This window comes from Myotis myotis, unplaced genomic scaffold, assembly GCF_014108235.1.
Source record: "Myotis myotis isolate mMyoMyo1 unplaced genomic scaffold, mMyoMyo1.p scaffold_m19_p_9, whole genome shotgun sequence".
NCBI lineage: Eukaryota > Metazoa > Chordata > Mammalia > Chiroptera > Vespertilionidae > Myotis > Myotis myotis.
Genome location: NW_023416401.1, coordinates 36,633,624 through 36,656,246, shown reverse-complemented (window position 1 = coordinate 36,656,246; position 22,623 = coordinate 36,633,624). Strand labels below are relative to the sequence as shown.

General features: G+C 42.2%; 1 protein-coding gene across 3 annotated transcripts; it reads left to right on the top strand.

The window, feature by feature from the left end:
* The first annotated feature begins 687 nt into the window (after positions 1–687).
* LOC118663551 (myosin regulatory light chain 12B) lies at positions 688–20,500 on the top strand. Of its 3 annotated transcripts, XM_036323303.1 has the most exons (4): positions 692–842; positions 12,219–12,417; positions 15,246–15,407; positions 19,826–19,998. In XM_036323303.1, the coding sequence occupies exons 2-4, from the start codon at positions 12,234–12,236 to the stop codon at positions 19,996–19,998; spliced, it is 519 nt and encodes a 172-aa protein (XP_036179196.1). In that variant the 5' UTR covers positions 692–842; positions 12,219–12,233. The 3 variants fall into 3 exon arrangements, with proteins under 3 accessions (XP_036179199.1, XP_036179196.1, XP_036179198.1); XM_036323306.1 differs by lacking the exon at positions 15,246–15,407 and having other exon boundaries at positions 688–842; positions 19,826–20,324; XM_036323305.1 differs by lacking the exon at positions 692–842 and having other exon boundaries at positions 12,234–12,417; positions 19,826–20,500.
* The last annotated feature ends 2,123 nt before the right edge of the window (positions 20,501–22,623 follow it).

Sequence of the window (22,623 nt, the reverse complement as noted above, 5' to 3'; positions counted from 1 at the left end):
GGACAAAACGGGAATAATGTAGCTTCGCGGGTTCCTTTTCGGCCAAGAGCATTAAGTAATGTGTCCGCGCGATTGTATGCGCGTGTGTTTCTGACATCTCCTTAATGACCCAAAGGAAAGCAAGTAATTTGAATAAAACCTTCTTGTGGTTGGAGAGGGACTGGAACCTGCTGTCCCTGGCCTGGCACCGTAAACCTTATAATCTGAGGGTAAGAAAAAGGGAGCCAATGACGCGTCGGATTGGAGTGCAGTTTAAAAGGTTTGCAGGAGTTCGCGCCCCTTTCCCTTCCCCAGTGTTCCGTGGGACACACCAAAAAATTACTTGTTTTACCTGAAGTTCAGATTTAACTAGACCCGCTGCGCTTTCATTCGTTGCTCTGGCAGCCCGGGTGGGCGGTTTCCGACGCCCGGGAACCCCTAACCCTGAGGGGCTGCGCCCGCCCCGCCCGGGTCAAATTCCAGGCCCCACCCGGCGCCCGCGGAATGCGGAAGGGCGCGGGAACCGCGGCGGCGTGGGGGGCGCGAGACGGCGGCGGGACTGCACCCGCCCCGGCCCGCACACACCGGCCGCGCGGAGGAAGCCAGCGAAAACCCCGGCCGTGCTCATCCGCCAGCCCCGCTCCCGGTGGCCGCGGCGGGCTTCGCTCAGCCTGACTGCGAACCGCGCCGCACACCGCCCCCCCTTCCCGAGTTGGTTCCCGCCGCGCCTTCCGGAGCGCCTTCCGGTCCGCCTCCCGAGGCAGGAAGTGCCGGGCGCCGCCTCTGTCGCGCCACAGCCCCGCGATCGTCGTAGTCGCCTGTCGTCTTGTGCAGGACAGCCCGCGTTCTGGTGTCTGGCGGCGGTGAGTGGCGCTTGCCCCCGCGCGCGACACCCCTTGGGCCCCATTGGCCCCCTCTCCCTCCCGCCACACGCCGGGGTCAGACTCCGACCGGGAGGGGGGGGCGGGGGGGCGAGGGCCGGGGCGGTGGGAGCTGTCAGGGTGGGCGCGGAGGCCCTAGCCACCGCCCGGCCCGGCCTGAACGGAAGCTCCCCGCGGGTGAAGCGGCCTGGGGAACGGCCCGGCTGGAAGAGGCGGCCGGGCTCCCGGCCTGCGTCACCCAGGATGACATCACACACCTGGTGCCCGCGACCGCCCTGCCGCCGGGATGCCTGCCTGCCCCCGCCGCTGCCCCTGCCCCTGCCCCTGCCCCCGCGGGCCCAGTCCGTGGATTCGGGTGCGGAGCCCCTGTTCTGTACCGCACACAGGGCTTGATGCTCTGGGGGTTCAGGACTCTACTGATGCTTGGTTCTTGCCTTGGGTGAAACGTCCAAGGAGAATCTTAGAGAAACGGCTCCGGGTGCGTGGTTAATAGGCTCAAATGTCATGATGTGCATAGGCGGTGTCTCACTGCATCTTGCATCTTGTAAAGATTTAGTGCATTCGTGTTGATTGGAGAAAAGGATAAATAAAAATCAGGAAGGATTTCAACTGAATTGTGACCTCGTTGAAAGCCTTGGAGTCAGCCCCAGAAGGGAGGATTTAGTATTTCCTGGCTGGGTCTGTGGTAGGAGGGAACAAGACCAGAAGCACCGAAGGGGGGGATTTGTGTCGAGCCGAAAGGAGATGGTGGGAAGACTAGCCTGAATGGAACAGAACTATAACGAGTAACAGTTGGAAATAAGGGTGGTGGATGGGCAGGTAAACGTGGCCTTTTTATGGGTGCCTTGAAAACTTGAGGAAAAATAAAAGATTATGTAAGAGGCATGAGGGAGTCATTTTGGATTCTTCACCAAGGAAGTAATATGAAGAAAGGGTGTTTAGAGATTAGTTTGGCCGCCTTTGTTTAAGATGAAATTGCATTGGTCCTTTGGTAAGAAAAGCATTTTAGAATTCAAAAGAACTTTACAGATTATCTTTCATTTTATAATTGAGGAAACAAACCAGGAGAAGGGAGATAACTTGCCTAAGATCATTTGAGGGATTCACAGGATGCCACCCATTTCCTCTGTAAGCATTAGGTGGACCCTCCTGGACTTCATAACAAGTATATAAGTTTGTGTTTGTTCAGGCTCTGTTGAATGAAACAACTTCTACAATGGCTGAGTCAACATTCATTTATGTTTCAGTAGGACCAATTTAGATAAGATGAACTGGGACTTTGAAGGAAGAACAATCCTCAGGTCAGGGCTGGAGGGGTTAGAAAGATAAGAGGACTTGGACCCCTACATGAGGCTGGTTATCCCTCTCCCAAGATCCAGACACCAGATGTCTAGGAATGGTTTTCATTGCCACCAACTTTGGGATCTTCCTCATTTCACGTGTGAGCAGTGTGGCGGCGTTGCTTACCACCATCTGGCTATGTATATTTTCATGGTGGAGAATTTCAGTTGCCTATATGCAGGATATTATGGACTAGTGATACAAGCTCTGGAGCTAGACTTCCTGAGGATATATCCTGGATCTAAGCCTACCTTTTTCTAGCTGCATGGCCATAGGCAAATTGATTATTATTTTTGCCCTGTTTTTCCTATCTAAGAAGGGGGGGATAATAGTTTCACCTATATCGTAAGTTGTTGTGAGGAGTAAATATGTTAACACGTAAAATGCTTAGACCAGTGCCTACCACATATTTAGCACTTGACTATTGGCTACTATTAGTACTGTTTCTTCCAGGTATAAAATAACGGTAGCTGGTAATTTTGGTAAGGATCTCTACAGGAAGGGTTCAGTGGAGTTTATGCTAAACCATGGGTAGACCATAGAGAAAAGCCTTGTTTTGGGAGTCAGATCCAGGTCCTACCTTATAATATGCATCTGTATATGTAACTCTATTTGAGATAGGAAGGAAGCATGTTTATGTATTCACGTAACTAGTATTTATTAAGCACCTGCCGTGTGTAAGTCACTCTACTAGACCTACAATCCAAGGTAGGAAGGCTAAATGTCATAAAAATGTATGTGTAAATGGCATGGCAATGGAATATTACTAGGCAGTAAAAACAAGAATGAACCACTGGTAGGCAAATCTCAAAAACATTACATTGAGTGAAAGAAGTCAGGCACGTAGAATGTACAATGTATAATTCCATTTATAAGAATTCGAAGACAAAATGAATCTGTGGTGAAATTTGAGCAATCGTAGCCCATGAGAGAGGATGATTGACTTCGAGGGAACTTTCTGGAGTGATGTTAATATTTGTTACTTGATTAGGGTGGTGGTTACATGAGTATACACATTTTCCAAAACTTATTTTAAAATCTGTGCATTTCATCATATATAAATTTTATTGTAATAAAACAAAATTATATCGGAGCTCAAAGGATGGAAAGTTTACTGCCAGCTGGGATGATCATAAAATCCATAATGAAGAAATGAGAGCATTATTGTGGCCAGGTGACTCAATTCATTGGAGCATTGTTCTGTACACTAAAAGGTTGCGGGTTTGATTCCCAGTTAAGGCACATACCTATGCAGGTTCCATCCGCAGTTGGGGCACGTACAGGAGGCAACACATAAATGTTTCTCCCTCTCTCTCTCCCTTCCTCTCTCTCTAAAATTTAAAACACAAGCAAAAAACCTATCCTCAGGTGAGGATAAAAATAAAAATAAATGACAGCATGTGCTAAATATTAAAATTTAACCATGTATTACAAGGAAAATTTAACTGGTACTAAGAAAAAAGATGTAAAAATTGAGTAAAGCTCTTGGGGAAAAAAGATATAATTTGTTGAATTGATTACATTTTTGCCTAAATATGCAGCCATGTCATCCTATATATCCTATATAATAAAAGCCTCATATGCTAAGTGTGGGGTCGTCTGGTCAACCAAAGTGTAATATGCTAATGATATGCTAAGGCTGCTCAACTTCTCACTATGAAGTGCACTGACCACCAGGGGGCAGATGCTCCAACCTGTAAGTTAGCTTGCTGCTGGGGTCCAGCAGATCAGGACTGACCCAGACAGGCTGGACATGCCCTGGAGCCCTCCCGCGGTCCCTCCCCAACTGACCAACCTCCCGTGTCCCTCCCCAGCCCCGATCATGCACCAGTGGGGTCCCTCAGCCTGGCCTGCACCTTCTCGCAATCCAGGACCCTTTGGGGGATGTCAGAGAATGGGTTTAGGCCCGATTCACAGGACAGGCTGAGGGAACCCACTGGTGCACAAATTCGTGCACCAGGCCTCTAGTTAAATATATGAGGTAAATTTTGTGGAGTATTTTAACTTAAGTACTAAATTTTTTTTAGGATTGCTGTTTTCAAACTGTTGCTCATGTATCCAGTTAGCACAAACATTAGTCTGAACTATGATAATGACCTTGGGAATCTGTAAGAAATTTATAAAAATAGACCTTGGTGAAGATGGCAGTTGAATCAGAAATGATCTTAGGTTTCAGCCCAAGAACTGCTGCTCTGCTTTTTCGTGTTCATCCATTCTCCGTCTCACCCTGTGCCTTTGTTCAGAAGTTGGCTTTGCCAAAGGAGACCTCTTAAGCATCCTGCTGCAACTTGGCCAAAACATGAACTTTTTGTCATCCCTTTGCTCACAAAACCAGTTCCTCTTCCCTCTTTAATAACCTCATTTTTGAGTAGTAACTTTGTGCTACCAGTTTTTCAACCAGTACTTTAAAAGCAAAGTCATTCAAGGACTGCCCTAAAGGAAATTCCAACTAGGAGGCAGGCACTAGCAAGCAAATCAGCATAGGAATCAGCAAGAAGAACAGGAGAGTGGTGATAGGAATGTTGAAGAAAGGGTGACTCTGTTGCAGTTAAAAGAGGAATCAACAGAAGTTGGAGAGAAATTGAATAGAAGGAATTGACATTTTCTAACCAGAAATAGAAAATTCCCTAACTAGTGCAAACTTGATTGTGGCCCCTTTGAACTTTTGAAAATTCTGAGGTTATAATTCTGACATAAAGGTATGACCTGTTTTAATATTAAAGAGACAAAGGAAACACAATGGCTTTATTAGTTTTCTATTGCTATATAACAAATTACTCCAAAACTTAGCACCTTAAAAAAAACAATAAACAGTTTCTGAGGGTCAGGAATTCCAGGGCAGCTTAACTGGGTGGTTCTGGCTCAGGGCCTCATGAAGTTGCAGCCCAGATGCCAGCTGGGTTTGCAATCTTGAAGAAAGATCAACCTCCAAGATGGCTGATTCACATGACTGGCAAGGTGATCCTGACTATTGACAGGAGGCCTCAGTTCCCTGCCACATGGACCTTTCCTTAGGGTTGCATACTACCCTAATAACCTGGTGCTGGTTTCTCCCAGATTGTGATCCAAAAGAGAGCAAGGCAAAAGCTACAATGTCTGTTATGACAAAGTCACACTATTATTTTTGCAATATCCCATTGGTTATGAAGGGTAGCAGGATATGTCATTTCAAAATATGCCACTTGGGCATAAATACTATTTTGAGCTGAAGGCAATTTAGAAGAAGCCGAACAAGACATAAAAGCAGGACATAAATTTACAAAGGTTTCCTTCCCTCTCTACCAGGAAGGACAAAGATTACTCTCTGTAGCTAACTTTAGACTCTTATCGGTGAAGAAGGCCCTGATTTAAGTCTATATGACAATCCTTACTCTTGTTTGCTTTGCTTTTCCTGGTAACCTTCCATAACTAGCGTCTACCCCTCACATATCTTTCTTCTTTTGTCTTCAGCTGAAGATGATATTTAAGCCTGAATTCTAAGCCACCTCTGATAATAGTTTTTTCCCTGGATATCTCCCATGTATACATGAAGTATACATGTTAATAAACTTCTTTGTTTTTCTCTTATTAGTCTATTATTACAGTGGTGTCAGGAAGAACTCAGAAGGGTAGAAGGAAGGTTATTTCACCTCCCTTACCGTTTCACAGGCCAACAATCTTTTTTATTGTTGGAGGGGACTACACAAGGACATGAGGAAATGTTGAGGGCCATTTTGGATCCTGGCTACCACCATAGTCAGGGAACAAGTTCAACTCGGTACAGGCAGTAACATAAACAAATACTGACCGTGTCAGGAAAATAAGGGAATAGTAGGAATTGCTCACTGAACACTCACTATCGACAGGAATTTGGGAATGCTGGTCAAGTGATTACTATCATCATATAGTTTTCCAAGATGTCTGAAATTTGTTTTTATTAAAGTAAAATATTCAGGTTTTTAAAACAAATTCAATAATTTAAAAAGGCATTTAAAAGGTTATACTTGGGGGTATTAAATGAACTTTCTATAGACTGCATATATTTTGGTAACTGCCAGTTTGTGACTTCTGATCTACCTTTTATTTTATAGATAAAAAAAAAAGAGAGAGAGAACCAGGAAAGCTAAAATAACTGAAGGCCATACAAATTGAAAATGACAGAACGAATTAGAATTCAGTTCTCCAGCATCACTATTAAACCATAATGACCAAATTTTAAAAACTAAAGGGAACTAAATACACAATCAGCCAATACCTTCAAAGTACATTGGAATTACCTGGTACATTTTTTTAAAATACCGATTGTTGTAATATACCCCGCGAATCACAGAAGGACGCCTCAAGAAGTCAAATTAAAGAGTCACATTTATTGCAATCCGGGACTATGAGGGGGCATCTTGCTCTCCCAAATCTCATAGTAATAAGATGGTCGCAAAACCAAACTTATATAGGCAAAGATCACAAAGGTATTGATTACATCCCAAGGTTTGGAATGAGGAACCTGTTTGCAAAAAAGCAGTTTACAGAAGCAGAAGCAGCATGTTATCTAAATTATAGTTTTGGGTCTCTGGATCACTGAATTGACAGAAACACATTATCTAGAGCCCTCGGGTCTGGAATGAGGAACCTGGTCAGACTTAAGCATGTTATCTAAATTACAGTTTTTGGGTCTCCGGAACACTGAGTCAACAGGGACACGTTAACTGGAGCCCTCTGACCTTGGGATAATCGTGCTGTCCTTCCCAGGTAAAGGAAAATCTGCTTTCTAAGACCAGTATGACCACAACAAATGGGATTTCACATTACAATCAATAGGGTATTTAATCGAATGGGATGATTTATATAATTCAGAAAATCAAAATAACTTTTCTATTGTTAAACAAAGCAAATAAGTACAGAAGCCAAACAGCAGGGTTAAAGTTAAACTATAGTTTCTACCTGAGATGATTGCTACCATACTTCAGATTCCTGGGCCCTGCCCATAGATATTCAGTTTCAGTTTAACTAGAGTAGAATCTAGGCACCAGTTTTTCTAAACTTCCAGGGTGATTTTAATGTACCGTCAAGATTGAAAGCAGCCCTAACTGATTTGGCTCAGTGGATAGAGCATAGGCCTGAGGACTGACGGGTCCCAGGTTCGATTCCAGTCAACAGCATGTAACTTGGTTGAATACACATCCCCAGTAGGGGGTGTGCAGGAGGCACTAATGGATGTTTCTCTCTCATCGATGTTTCTAACTCTCTGTCCCTCTCCCTTCCTCTCTGTAAAAAATCAATAAGATAGCCGAAACCGGTTTGGCTCAGTGGATAGAGCGTCGGCCTGCGGACTGAGGGGTCCCGGGTTCGATTCCGGTCAAGGGCATGTACTTGGGTTGCGGGCACATCCCCAGTGGGAGATGTGCAGGAGGCAGCTGATCAATGTTTCTCTCTCATCGATGTTTCTGACTCTCTATCTCTCTCCCTTCCTCTCTGTAAAAAATCAATAAAATATATTTAAAAAAAAAAAAATCAATAAGATATACTTAAAAAAAAAAAAAAAAGATTGAAAGCAGAAGGTTAACTACTTTGAGAGCCATATTTACTTGCCATATGGTGACAGCAATTAGCTAATTTAAGATACTTGAAGAAGCCTTAAAAAAATGTCAAGGAATTCATAATTGCTGACAGAATATACCCCATCACCATATTCGCAGGCTTCCCAAAAAGCTATATAGGCTGAATGATGTTCACAAGCAGCTTCCGCTTATTAATGATTATGGTGTCCATGTTTTGATTTGCACATTAGTATTGCAGGTGATTTTGAAAATACTTGGTTATTTGAATATTAGAGGCCCAATGCACAAATTCTTGGAATAGTAGGCCTTCCTTCCCCTGGCTGCCAGCACCGGCTTCCCTCGGGCACCCAGAACCCGGGCTTCCCTCGAAGCCTCAGCTTTGTCCAGAAGGTCGTCAGGTCTAATTAGCATAGTACGCTTTTACTATTATAGATGTGGACGCCACAGCCACCTATAATATCAGTTTTTTTATATTCCTGCCCTTCTTGTAACCTCTGTGAACACTACTTAGTACCTTAAGTTCACTTCATATTGGAAATTTACCAAAAATAATTAAAAATTTGAAGAGGAAGTAAGAAGTCTTTCCTGCTATTGAGGGTTATTCATTACATTATGTGCTATGTTATATATGAATATTATTTTCTGTAACTATAGTTTAAGGGTAAGGTTTGGTTGTTTTTTCTTTACATTTATAGATTAAACATTAATTTGACTGTCCTAGGTAAAGGTTTCAAGCCTTTACCTATCATGTCAAGCCAAGACTATGACTGATAGGAAGTACTGCCACTTGGTTAAACCCAAACTAGGGCTGCTACACTGCACAATTCTGGAGTGTCATTTATATTTTATTCTCTTACCATTCCACAATGCAGTTGTATTCTGTACATTGGTTTCCCCATATAGTTTTCATTTATTTGAAAACTCAGTTTGTCTAGGATCTGAGTTTGGGGGAAAGTAGCTGCTCAGAAATCAGTGTTGGATTATACTGGTAGTATTGAAAGATTTTTTTTAATGTGATAAACTCAAAATATTAGAAGAACATTTAATACAGAGAAAATATATAGGTAGAAATAACCTTGAGTAAAGGAGGTTTGACTCCTAGCTTGCCAGTAGGTGACCTCTGGCAAGTTATTTAATATCTTTGATCTTCAGTTTTTTCATTTGTAAAGCAGGCATGTTAAATTTAATGCATATAATTTGCTTAGCACATGAGTCACTCAATAAATGGTAGTAGCCATTAGTTGAGTAGGCCTTTAATTCTCTCTCTGGTCTTAAAGCATTTTGGACTCGAAATATAGCAAGAGCAAAAGTACAGTACACAAGAAACTGCGTGGTGCCTTGGGCCCAAACAAGCAGTGTGGTATTGCTGAAGGAAAAGTACAAAGCAGAGGTCTAGAGATGAGGCTGGAAAGGTCATTCTAGAGACAGGAGGATCTGGTATGCCATGCTTAAGAATGTATACTTTGTCCTATGAGGCAGTAGAAAGCCAAAGAAGATTTTTAAAGGGGGAATGGTGATGTCATAATTATCTTTTAGACACCTCTGGCTGGAATATAAAGGGTAGTTTAGAGGGGACTAAGAAGCAAGGATATTGGTTAGTTGGCTATAGAAATGCACAAAGAGATGATGGGGCCCAGCTGAGGGATGAGGAAGATAAACAAATCTGAGAAATATTTAAGAGGCAAGGCTTGATTCATCAGGCATAAAGATGAGTCACGGTGACTCCTAGATTTCTGGTTTGGTCAGTGGGTAAGTGATGGTGCCATTAACTAAGAGAAAACAAAAGGATGAGAAAGTTTAGGAAGGCGGGGATAAGTCAGTCTTCAGCACATTGGTTATTAGTGACTGGGATATTCAAATGGATACCTTTCGCGAGCAATTGGGTATTTGAGTTTGTAACTCAAGGACAGGTCAGGCCTGGAGATAACAGACTTGGGAAACATAGGTGTTGTCAGAACAGTGAGAGTCAATGAGATCATCCAAGCAAAGCAAAGTCATGACTGCCTGAATACATGAATATTTAATATAGGTGAGTGGAGGAGATAAAGGCTTAACAAGAAAATGGACCAGCCATACAACAGAGAGATTATGTGGGTCACACCAAGTCAAATACAGCATTTTACATAAATCAGTCTTTCCAATATAATGTTTAGGAGCCTTCCTCACTAGAGTGTAAGGTCTTCAAGGTTGGGAACCTTGCAGTCTCTTTCCATTGGGACAGTTCATTTCTACTGTGACTGTGACACTAAGACCAAGAATTTTTGGGGCTTTGAAGAAAAGAGGAATAAAATGGCATCAAATATAGCAGAGTGGTCCAAGGAGATTTAGACTGGATTTGGTAATTTGAAAGTAGTTGCAGTAGAGAAAAGAAAGCCAGATTGTGGTGGGTGGAAAGTTAGTGGGAAGTGAGAAAGTGGAGAAAGCCTACTTCTCTCAGTAGATAAGGAGATCAAGGATAGTAGTTTCTTTGGGGACCAGAATTTTCTTCGGATTGATTGTTTTGCTACAACTTTGTCTCACATTTTTCATTTTATGTGTCTATGTAGTTTTTATAGGTATTTTATACATGTATAAATGTACTGTTTTTAAATGAAGTACAGAGGAAAAAAATAAACTTTTTTTTTTTTAAAGAAATGATGGTGTTACTACATTGAGCCTGTATCTGCTCTGTTCAAAGCTACACCATTGAGCCAAGCTTCAGAACACCCAAGTGGGGTATTTTATAGATGGAAAAAAGAGAAGGAAACAAGTAGGTTAAAAGTTCAAGACTAGAAGTCCTAGAGACCCAGGTCCAAAATTCCCTTGCTCAGCCACTGCCCCAGTCATCTGCTTTCACTATGTGGCTGCAGAGTTAAAGAACAGTCCCCAAGACCACCCTTATTTCTGACACCAATGGCAAGTGTGGGTTTCCAGGGTAACCCTCAGGTTCAATAATTTGCTAGGATTCACAGAACTCACTGAAAGCTGTTATACCCATGGTTTGGTACAATAAAAGGATTCAGATTAAAATTATCCAAGGGAAGAGACACATGGAGCAGAGTCCAGAAGTCTTCTAAATGTAGATCTCCCAGTTGTCCTCTCTCATGGACAGTATTGACTTCTGACAGCAAGGTGAGACAGTCTGCATGGAGTATTGCCAACCAGGGAAGCTCACTTGATCCTTGATATCCATAGATTTTATTGGAGCTCTGTCACATAGATATGGTTGACTGCTGCATAGCTTACCTCAGTCTCCAACCCCTCTAGAGGTCAACTGATAACACATAACCCCAAACCCCCATGGTAAATCACATTGTTAGAAATCTGGTGTGACCCAAGATTCCAGATATCAGGCATGGCATTTCAAGGGCTTAGAGATTACTTCCCAGGAGCCAGGGACAAAGGCCAAACCTTTCTTTTGGCAAAATTAAATTCTTTACTGCACGAGGGCCCTTTTTTTTTTTTTTTTTTTTAACCTAGGTAGTATCTATCTCATAGGGAAGTTGTGAAGATTGAATAAACATTGGATCAAAAAATTACTCTGGTGTCCTTGGGTTTTCTGAGGTTATATGTGGTAATAATGGTGGAGTTAAGATTCAGACTCAGGACTTTGTTAATTAAAATTACAAATAAAAAATGGAATGAAAAGTGTTCATTCTTTTTGGCATTTAAATTATTGGTGGCTTTCAGTGGAGTATTGAAGGCTACTACCAACACCATTTTACAGAGAATTGAGTTATTGGGAAGATGAGAAAATGGGGACAGTTGAGTATTAATCTAAAAGTTTTGTCAAGGGAAATGGGAAATGAAAAGGTAGCAAGAGGGGATGCAAGATTAAAGAACAGGTTTTGATGATTTTTTTTTAAAAGATAGCCTTTTTAACATGCTCCATACAGTGACTATACTAGTTTCTTTGTGTATGTTATCTCATTTAATTCTTACGTGTACTGGAGTAGATATTGTGTTTTGCTGTAAAACAGAGTATTGAGTGGGCTTCCCTGCTTTTCAAACCGTGTTTTGAAAATATTGAGGCTCAGAGAAGTTATGCAACATTGGTAATGAAATGGAAATAAATAAAATGGATTGTTGTGAGGATTAAATGAGGCAATCCTTGTAAAAATAAGATATCAACTTTAGAGCCTTTCTCTTTAGGGGAGCCCCATGTCTTCATAACAGTGCTTGGCACATAGTAAGCACTCAGTAAATGCTAGGTTGTTACATATTTTAAAATTAATTCCCACTTAATAAATATAGGTTTAATGAAATTTTAGGGGGAGCTACATCAATAATATCTATTGTTTCTTAATTTCTTCAGAACTGCTTTTTTTCCCCTGGCCATTTAATTGTCACATTGGAAATAGAGCTGAAATATTTATTTACTACTACTCAAATAAAGTAATAATTCTACATTAAGATATTTTTACTCATTAACTTTAGGTATTATAAGTTCTGTTTTTGCTTTATGTTTTATGCATTCTTTTTTGCTTTTTCTTTTTAACTCTAGAATTAAGCAGCCACAATGTCGAGCAAAAAGGCAAAGACCAAGACCACTAAGAAGCGCCCCCAGCGCGCAACATCCAATGTGTTCGCCATGTTTGACCAGTCGCAGATTCAGGAGTTTAAAGAGGCCTTCAACATGATTGATCAGAACAGAGATGGTTTCATTGACAAGGAAGATTTGCATGATATGCTCGCTTCTCTAGGTAGACTTTTATATTCTTAATATGCCTGCTTTCAAAAAATAATAATTCAGCATTCTATGAATTATTTTTTGTGTGATGTTCAAATATTCCTGTCCTGTCTCCAAAGCCTATTGAGAAATGCCTGGGTGGGAGGTGCCATGTTGGGGTTTGGCCAGTCATAAGAGGATAAGCCCGTGGGGTTGGGGACCTGGCAGGTACTTGGCCAGGTGGGCCTCAGTTCCTCTCAGCTAAATACTATAGGTCTACTAGGTGAACAGCCAGGAGTTGGCTAGGTGGCAAAATATTGGAATTTATAACAAAATATGTAACTAATAATGTAGCACAGTTAGGAATAAGTGTTGAGGACAGTTTATAGGTAGGAAGTAACAATAATAAATGATAGTATCAGGAGGAAGGGCAGTGCTACCGGAAAAGGGAACACAGGAAAGGGGACTTTCACAATTTTATTTATAATTTTTTTTTTTTTTATAACTAAAAAGAAAATGTAAAGATAAAGGATTTAAAGTAGCCCAGCAGGTGTAGCTCAATGGTTGAGCGTCAACCTGTGAACCAGGAGGTCACAGTTCGATTCCCGGTCACATGCCTGGGTTGCAGGCTTGATCCCCAATAGGGCCTGTGCAGAGGCAGCTGATCCCATGATTCTCTCTCATCATTGATGTTTCTCTCTCTCTTTCTCCCCCTCTCCCTTCTTCTTTGAAGTCAATAAAAATGTATTTTAAAAAAGTAAACATAAACTGCCCTTTATTATTTTTTTTATTATGGGTATTCTTTTAATATTCCTTCTATGATATTGTTGTTGTTTGTTTTGATCTTAAAAAGAAGGCCCAAAAGCCCCTCTGTGTTGTGCACCCAGTCAGCACTAATTTTCTAGATGTGGAGAAAGGAATAACAAGCCTGCTTCTTGATAGACCAAAGTGACTGGCAGGGAACAGGGTGCAGCTCAGGGATGGCCTGCAGTTAGTTAGGCTCTGCACTCTGGAGTGTTCTTGTGCTGGACTCTTAGCCAGAGAGCAAAGAAAAAGAGGTTGCTATATTTTTTCTTTTAGTTACCACAATGCAATTTGTTCCTCTGTCTTATTTTTATTTTTTTCTCCTAACATATTATTTTGAAAAATTTAAGCCTACAAATATAATGAACATGTGTATATCTTTTATCAGTGTTAACATTTTGTGACATTTCCTTTATTTAGAGTAAGAATAGAATCAAGATACTGATTTAATTTGTTGACTTGCAGGTAGGTTGGATCCCAGTGGTTTCCACTAAGAATAACTAAGGGTACTCTCTGGGCAGGTCAGTACTGAAGAAGCCCATTGAAGAAAATTGAGAGACTTAGTTATATTACAAAGATTGAACACTCAAGCCTATATCATGATCAGAGTATGTGCTCACATAATTTATGAGTGACAGTAGTATAAGAAGTTGACCTTGGGGCCTTCTATTTTGGGGAGCCCCATTCATTTAAGGCATGTATTTACATTTCAAATCAACAAATTATAATGTATGCCTTGAATGGTTCCATAGGTGTTTAGTCTAAACCAATTCATTATAAATCCCTGTGTCTTTTTTGTACCCATGTTCTCTTGACACCTTTGGATTATACTTTTTAAAAAAAAAAAAAAAATGCTGCAAGAGAGTTGGATTAAATATGAAGGTAGAAAAGTAGATCATTTTCTTTATTTCTACTTATTCAATGAATCTAGAGATTAATTTTGGGCTAATCTTTATATTGGTGTGTTGAGTAGGTATGAGTGAAGATTGTAAAGCAGTAAGACAGATACCAACTTGGCATTTAAATTTTACCCAGATTCCCAGGATTAAAACTTTACATATGAACCATAATTCTAGATTTGACTATCATTAAATGCACTTGGATGTAATATTGAGGTGCCTCCTTAGATATGAATATCTAACTTACAGATGTTCTTTTCATGGAGAATCATACAAACTTAATGTTAGAAGGAACCTTTCAGATACCAGATTTAATCAGTCCATTTTACAGATTTAAAAAGTAAACCCTAGACACCTGCCAGTTTCTCCCAGGTCACAGCCAGCGGCAGAACTGAAATTCAAACCACTATTCCAGACCTCTCATTCATTGTTACTCCTACCATATGTGGCCATTCCAGAGGAATTACTCCCAACTTTGAGAGAAGGGTCAGGGCACTTCCCTCATTACTGCACTAGAAGAGGGAGAGTGCTCTCAGTTGGAACCAAGATTAAGATTTCCAATATGAACAGTACTAAACAAGAATGAACTTAGTGACATGAATCAACAGCATTTGTCAGTATGTATGGCAATCAAACAGTTTGTAACATTGTTCAAAATAATCATAATCTCCCAATTTTAAACCAACCTAATAGTTTTCACTTAAATCACCAACAAATAAAGTTTTAAAGCATACCAATTCATGGGCAACTATACCACAATGGGGTATATGAACATTTAGATTTTTTTTAATAACTGGTATTGAAATGCCCTGATGGCCTTTTATGTTATCAACATTCAAGATGAATAACATGGCATTGCCTAGACCATAGTTTTAAGTGTTTGTTTTGTTTAAAATAGTGAAAGAAAAGTTATAGAAAATATCAATAAATGAGCAACATTCAACTTAAGCCCATTTTTATACATGCATTTTTATAATGGTGTATCAGATTTTTTTATGATGTCATAAGTTGTCTTTTAAAATGGCCTTAATGCAATTAATCGAAAAATTAGTTTCATGTGAGGATGATATACCTTTTAAAATGTCTTGGGGAGAATAACAGCAATTATTTGTTGAAATTAGATCTTTGTCCTTAAATGTTATAATGTGAACTCTTACAGGGAAGAATCCAACCGATGCATACCTTGATGCCATGATGAATGAGGCTCCAGGGCCCATAAATTTCACCATGTTCCTCACAATGTTTGGTGAGAAGTTAAATGGCACAGATCCAGAAGATGTCATCAGAAATGCTTTTGCTTGCTTTGATGAAGAAGCAACTGGTGGGTGCTCTTTGTTTATGTCCTTATTCCAGACTGTTTGAAACATTTTTTTGGAAATGAAAAATATTAGTTGCCCAGCTGGCGTGAGTTGGTAGTTGAGTGTGGACCTATGAAACTGGAGGTCAAGGTTCGATTCCTGGTTGGAGCACATGCACGGGTTGTGGGTTCTATCCCCAGTGTGGGGTGTGCAGGAGGCAGCCGATCTCTCATCATTGATGTTTCTGTCTCTTCCTCTCCCTTCCTCTTTGAAATCAATAAAAATATTTATTTTTTTAAAAAGAAAAAAAACATGAGTAAAATACACATTTTTAAAAATGAATAAAGGGAAACTATTATTACAATGGGACAGTATAACTGAGAATGGCTAGGACACAGATGTATGTAGGTTATAAAACTACACAATTGGTGGTGTTACTCTTTGAATTTGGATCTGAGCTTCCTGAAAGCCAAAGGGAATGTCTGTTAAATAGTAGTTCTGAAACAATAAAAGCAACTTCTTCAAGAGACTATATATCACACCAGAAAGTGTACAGTCATGTGCCACATAACAGCTGCTTCGATCATGACCAATGGCACAATAGTGGTGTTCGCACAAGATTATAATGGAGCTGAAAAATTCCTGTCACCCTAGTGATGTCATAGCCATTTTAACATCATAGTGCACACGTTACTCATGTGTTTGTGATGAGGCTGGAATATACAAACCTACGCTGCCAGTTGTATAAAAGCATAGCACATACAATTATGTACAGTACAGAATACGGATAATGACAGTGAATGACTGTTACTAGTTTATGTATTTACTATACTATACTTTTAAATTTTTATTGATTGTTATATATAGAGAGAAATATTGATATATTGTTCCACGTATTTATGCATTCATTGGTTAATTGTTGTATGTGCCCTGACTGGGGATTGAACCTTCAACCTTGTATCAGGATGATGCTTTAAGCAATTAAGCTATCTGGCCAGGGCTATATTACACTTTTTATTGTTATTTTAGAGTGTACTATTTCTACTTATAAGAAAAAAAGTTTGCTGTAAAGCAGTATGCTGTGTGTTAGACCAGCAGCAGCCTCATACATCTCGTGTTTATTGCATCCCTTCATTGCATCATTTCATCTTGTGCTTGGTTTAATCTCATGTTGTTTGTACAGGCTTGTAGCCTGGAGCAATAGGCTATACCTATAACTAGGTGTATGGTAGGCTATACCATCTAGGTTTGTGAAGGTACACTCTGATGTTCGTATAACAATGAAATAACCTAATGATGCATTTCTCAGAATGTATCCATTAAGCAGCACATGACTGGAGTTAACAAACTTCAGTTATTAAAATTTTAGGATGTTTTCCCCTTCTCATTTTGAAGTATGTAAAGCCTAGCTATTCACTTTTCTTACTTCTTTCATTTTCGTCTTGTCTTCTATATTAACCCTACATTAACTCAGTACCCACATCACCTCCTCTCATGTACCTTGCACCCTATTCCTGCTTCCCCATTTCTGTTAAAGCTTTACCATCATTCATGCATTAATCTGTTAACTAAACTTTTTAAATGATCCTATATAATAAAAGCCTAATATGCTAACACATTGCGTACCGCATAGAAATCTCTAAGACAAATGCCAGGGACCACACGTTTTTGGGCAAACTGCACATTATTTAAATCATCATAATGCACTTTAGGTGTTGTTTTTCAATAATTATAACATTTTTATTTACAAAAACAATTAAACAATTAAAGTTCTTAGTACTTTTTTAATGTATGGTACTGCGTAAAACATTTTACTCTATGAAGAGGGACCAAACAAAATTTACGTAAGTATCTAGATTCACTCCTTTTTCCATGGGCGTGAAAAACATGAGCAATCCTTAACAGATGGCGTGCGAAACACGAGAAAACTCCTGAGCGGTACGAAATGTGTTAAGTGTCCGGTTGTCTGGTCGACTGTTCAACCAGTCAAGGCATAATATGCTATTAATATGCTAAGGCTGCTCAACTGCTCGCTATGATGTGCACTGACCACCAGGGGGCAGACAGTTGACCAGTTGCTATGATATTCACTGACCACCAGGGGACAGATGCTCTGACCAGTAGGTTAGCTTGCTGCTGGGGTCCAGCTGATTGGGACTGAGCAAGACGGGCCGGACACAACCTGGACCTCTCCTACGGTCCCTCCCCAGCTGGCCAGCCTCCCTCATCCCTCCCCAGCCCCGATCATGCACCAATGGAGTCCCTCAGCCTGGCCTGCCCCCTCTCGAAATCCGATCCCCTCAGGGGATGTTGGAGAGCCGGTTTTGGCCTGATCCCGCATGCCAGGCCGAGGGAACCCCACTGCACGAATTCATGCACCAGGCCTCTAGTCTAATCTAATAAAAGAGAAACATGGTAATTGGCGTACGACCACTACCCTTCCCATTGGCTAATCAGGGAGATATGCAAATTAACTGTCAGCCAGGATGGCGGCCGGCAGCCAGGCAGCTTGAAACTAACATGAGGCTTGCTTGCTTCAGTGACGGAGGAAACCAATGTTCCCCGCCTGCCTTGCAGGCCTCTGAGCCTGCAGTTTGAAACATTTTAACAAATATAGAAGCTAAAAAAGAAACCCCAGAAACCAGCTTTCAGCGAGCTGGGATCTCAGAGCTGGAGTCAGAGCTGGAGTTATACATTGTTTCGATTACCTACGTTCAGCAGCGGAGGCCTAAGAGTTGGAGCCTCAGAGCTAAAGCTGGCCCAGAATTAAAAAAGAAAAAGAAAAAAAGCGGTTGGGAGATTCCGTCACCCGCCAGCCTGAAAACAGCCCTCAGCCCCTCACCCAGACTGGCCAGGCACCAGTGGGGACCCCCACCCTGAAGGGTGTGTGACCAGCTGCAAACAGCCCCCAGCCCCTCACCCAGGCTGGCCAGGCACCCCAGTGGGGACCCCCACCCTGAATGGTGTGTGACCAGCTGCAAACAGCCATCATCCCCTCACCCAGGCTGGCCAGGCACCCCAGTGGGGACCCCCACCCTGATCCAGGACACCCTTCAGGGCAAACCAGCCAGCCCCACCCATGCACCAGGCCTCTATCCTATATAGTAAAAGGGTAATATGCCTCCCAGCACCGGGATCAGCGGAGCCGCGAGGCCTCCTGGCACCGGGATCAGCGTGACGGGGCAGCGCCCAAACCCCCTGATCGCCCTGTGGCTCTGTGTGTGACAGGGGTTGGGGCCACAACCTCCCTATCCGCCCTGCTCTGTTCGTGACAGGGGAAGGCGCCCCAACCTCCTGATCAGCCCTGCTCTGTGCCTGATACGGGGGAGCTCCCCAACCTCTGATCGCCCTGCGGCTCTGTTTGTGACAGGGTGCGGCGCCCCAACCCCCTGATCGGCCCAGCTCTGTGTGTGACAGGGTGCAGCTCCCCATCCCCCCCCCCCCCAACGGGCCCTGTTCTGTGCGTGACAGGGTAGAGCCATAACCTCCCCATCGGCCCTGCCCTGAGTGTGAGAGTGGCAGCGCCCCAACCCCCTGATCGGCCCTGCTCTGTGGGTGATAGAGGGTGGCGCCACAACCCCCACCCCTCCCACGGGCCCTGCTCTGTGTGTGATGGGGTAGAGCCATAACCTCCCCATTGGCCCTGCCCTGAGTGTGAGAGTGGTGGCGTCCCAACCCCCTGATCGGCCCTGCTCTGTGGGTGATAGAGGGCGGCGCCCCAACCCCCTGATCCGCCCTGCTCTGTGTGTGACAGGGGGCGGTGCCCCAACTCCCCTATCGGCCCTACTCTCTGAGTGACAGGGGGGAGCTCCTCAACCCCCTGATGTACCCTGCTCTGTGCGTGACAGGGGGCAGCTCCCCAACCCCCGGACTGGCCCTGCTCTGTGCGTGACAGGGGGTGGCGCCGCAACCTCCCCATCGACCCTGCCTTGAGTGTGACAGGGGGCGGTGCCCCAACCCCCCAATCGGCCCTACCCTGAGCGTGACTGGGGGTGGCATCGCAACCTCCAGATCCGCCCTGCTCTGTGCATGACAGGGGGCGGCGCCCCAACTCCCCAATCGGCCCTGCTCTGAGCCCGACCAGGGGCTGCACCTAGGGATTGGGCCTGCCCTCTGCCACCCGGGAGCAGGCCTAAGCCAGCAGGTCGTTATCTCCCGAGGGGTCCCAGACTGCGAGAGAGCACAGGCCAGGCTGAGGGACCCCCCTTCCCCCCGAGTGCACAAATTTTTGTGCACCGGGCCTCTAGTTTAATATAGTATTGTAAAGAACTCTAAAAGTAATAGGAAAACATAATGATATAGTTACATAATGTCTTAGTTCACTATTTTTTTCGTTTAAATATGTATATTCTGAAATACTTTGTAAGATTGACCTAGTGTACAAATTAACCATTAAAGTTCCAGGAAGTATTCATGACCCCCTTCCTTGTATGTCTTCCAGGCACCATTCAGGAAGATTACCTGAGAGAGCTGCTGACAACAATGGGAGACCGGTTTACAGATGAGGAAGTGGATGAGCTGTACAGAGAAGCACCTATTGACAAAAAGGGAAATTTCAATTACATTGAGTTCACACGCATCCTTAAACATGGAGCTAAAGATAAAGATGACTGAGAGAACTTTAGCTAACACCTTCCAATTACTTTGTCTTACTCTGTTTTATTTCCTCGACACTTTCCCCCATTCTCACAGACCTGTTGCATGCAACTTAGTTTCACAGCTTTGCCTCTTTTTTTTTTATGTATTTATTCTAGACTTTTCTGCCACTTAGCACTTGTATAATCAGACTGCAGATGGGGATAAGATTGTAAATTGTGTTGAAAAAGAGTTTGCAAATAAAAATCAACCAATGTGAAAGCCCAGGAAAATATATTTGGTATTTCTAGTTTTGCTGGATTTTTACATTTTTATATAATAAAAATGCTATTTTGAAATAAAGATTATGCTGACTCAAATGGAGTATAATGAAAAATGATAGGTGGGGGTAGTCCTATTTTCATATTTTCAACTTTATGTATTTTAGATTTCATGGTTAAACTGATTTTTTAAGTATAGCCCTGCCGGCGTGGCTAAGTGGTCAAATTAATACCATGCAATAAAAACTAGTTAGCCTTTTTTTTTTCTTTCACACTTCTAGGAAGTCATATGTTTAAACTGCTAAATTATAAATACAGAATGTATCTGAGAAAACACTCAACATTTCATTGATCTTAAGAGTCTAAGAAGATGAGGCGAAAAACTGAAAAAAAAGAACCTTTACCGTTGTAAAGTATTGCACATAGACGATTTTAATTGAATCTTCCCAACAACCTTGTGAGAGAGATTTCTGCTGGCCTCGTGCTCCTGGTGAGGGAACTGAGCTCCGAGCAGTTGAGTGAGTGAGCAGAGTCACTGTTAGGAAGTGAGAGTTGGCATTCCAGCCTGGGATGCCTAAGTCCATAGCATCGAGTGCTGTTTCTGTGAAAAGCCCAAATGCCTGGGGGGTCAAGATGTTTCCATTACTTTCTAACATAATTGTGTAGTTTATTGAAATTTAAAATCTGTTTTGGAAATTGATTATGTGAACAGAATTTCAGAAAATTCTATCCAGGTAAAAAATAGAAGACAAGATTATAATGAATCCAATCTTTGAAGGCAATCCGTGTGGTGTAAACTGTAGGAAGGGCTGACAAACATAGATAAGGCCGCTATGAGCTTGTTTAAAATCCTCAAGGCACTAAGCAATATTACAAGTAGGGGAGGAACCTAAGAAGGGGAATTTTTTTTAAAGTTTCCAATGTGGTTTTAACATCTATTCCTTCACTTAAAAGTGTTCTTTTGGTATAATGTCTGCTTAAAATTACATATTGTTTAATATTTCTGTGTTAGAGCTTGGTGTGTTAGGCAAATCCTGGTCACTTGCTGCTGTCACTCAATTTTTTTCTGGGCTTCCTTTTCATCTTTAAAATGAGAGCAGTTCCACTCTTGTGGTTAGTACAGTATTTCACAGTTCGTAAGAGCTTCCATATTTGTTACCTAACCCTCACAGCCTAAAAGGTTAATAGGGGAGGTATTATTCCTTATTCTTTTATGAGGGCTGAAGTTTAGAGAAACTGAAGCATCTGTTCCTGGTGCCACAAGTACAAGAATCCACATCTGGCTTTGGCCCAGTGGGTAGCCCAGTTGGTTGGAGCGTCACCCCATATACCAGTAAGGCTGCAGGTGCAATCTCTGGTAGGGCATGTGCAGGAATCAACCAATGAATGCACAGGTGGGTGGAACAACTCTCTTCCCTCTTCCTCAAATCAATTTTTTTAAAAATCCCCATCTGGCTACCTTTTCTACTTCCAAGCTGAAAGTCACTGTGCAGTGTTAAAACCAGTGATGACTGTAAGGAAAGGGAGAAATAGACTGGGGTAATCTTGATCACGAATAAATCAATCACCTTTATGTGCCAGGCACTGTTTTAAGTGTTGGTGATCAACAACTGATGGGTGGGGGTGGGAGGGAGAACAAACAGGATGCTGCCCGCCACCCCACCCCCCACCCCCACACCGGGAGCTCACATTCTCACAGGCTCATGTTGAAGTCATAGTGAAGTACTATGGGACAGAGGGCCTCAGGAGTGATGGGTCCTTTCAAGGCACATGTGCCAGGAGCTTTAGGACACGAGAAGAATATAGGGATGGTATTTGCTGTGTAGTCTAAGTGGGAAATCAGGGCTTTGGGCAGGGAAGAAACATGAAAACTCGACCTTGCTGCTTTGTATGGAATGGAGGGCAAGAGTAGATAAAAGCGAGAAGGCTTCCTATTAGGAAGCTGTCACTGTCCCGGCAAGATAGGAGGGCGGCTTGGGCTCGGGCAATGGTAGAGGAGGTGGCTGTGGCATGCCTCTCCTTGTCCTACCTATTTCCTCCATTCCAGCCCTGCCTTGTTACCATCTCTTTGGCATTATTTTAATTACATTTATTCTATTGCTCTTGTTTGAAGCCAGATTTGAGAAATTGGGGTTGGGGGTAAGGAAGGTGGGGGTAGACTTTTCAAGATTAAAAAGAAAAACTTAGTTGTTTCTTAAATGCCTTATGGGTTTTTTACATTGTAATTTTAATTGGTTCAATTACAGTTGACATTGTTCCTCTCTAGGGTCCAATAAATATTAATGATGACAATGAAAACCCTCTATTTAATATTTTTCTTGAGAATCACATAGTGACGATCTCCTAAATTGACAATTGATCCCTTGGCCATTGAAGTGGGAAT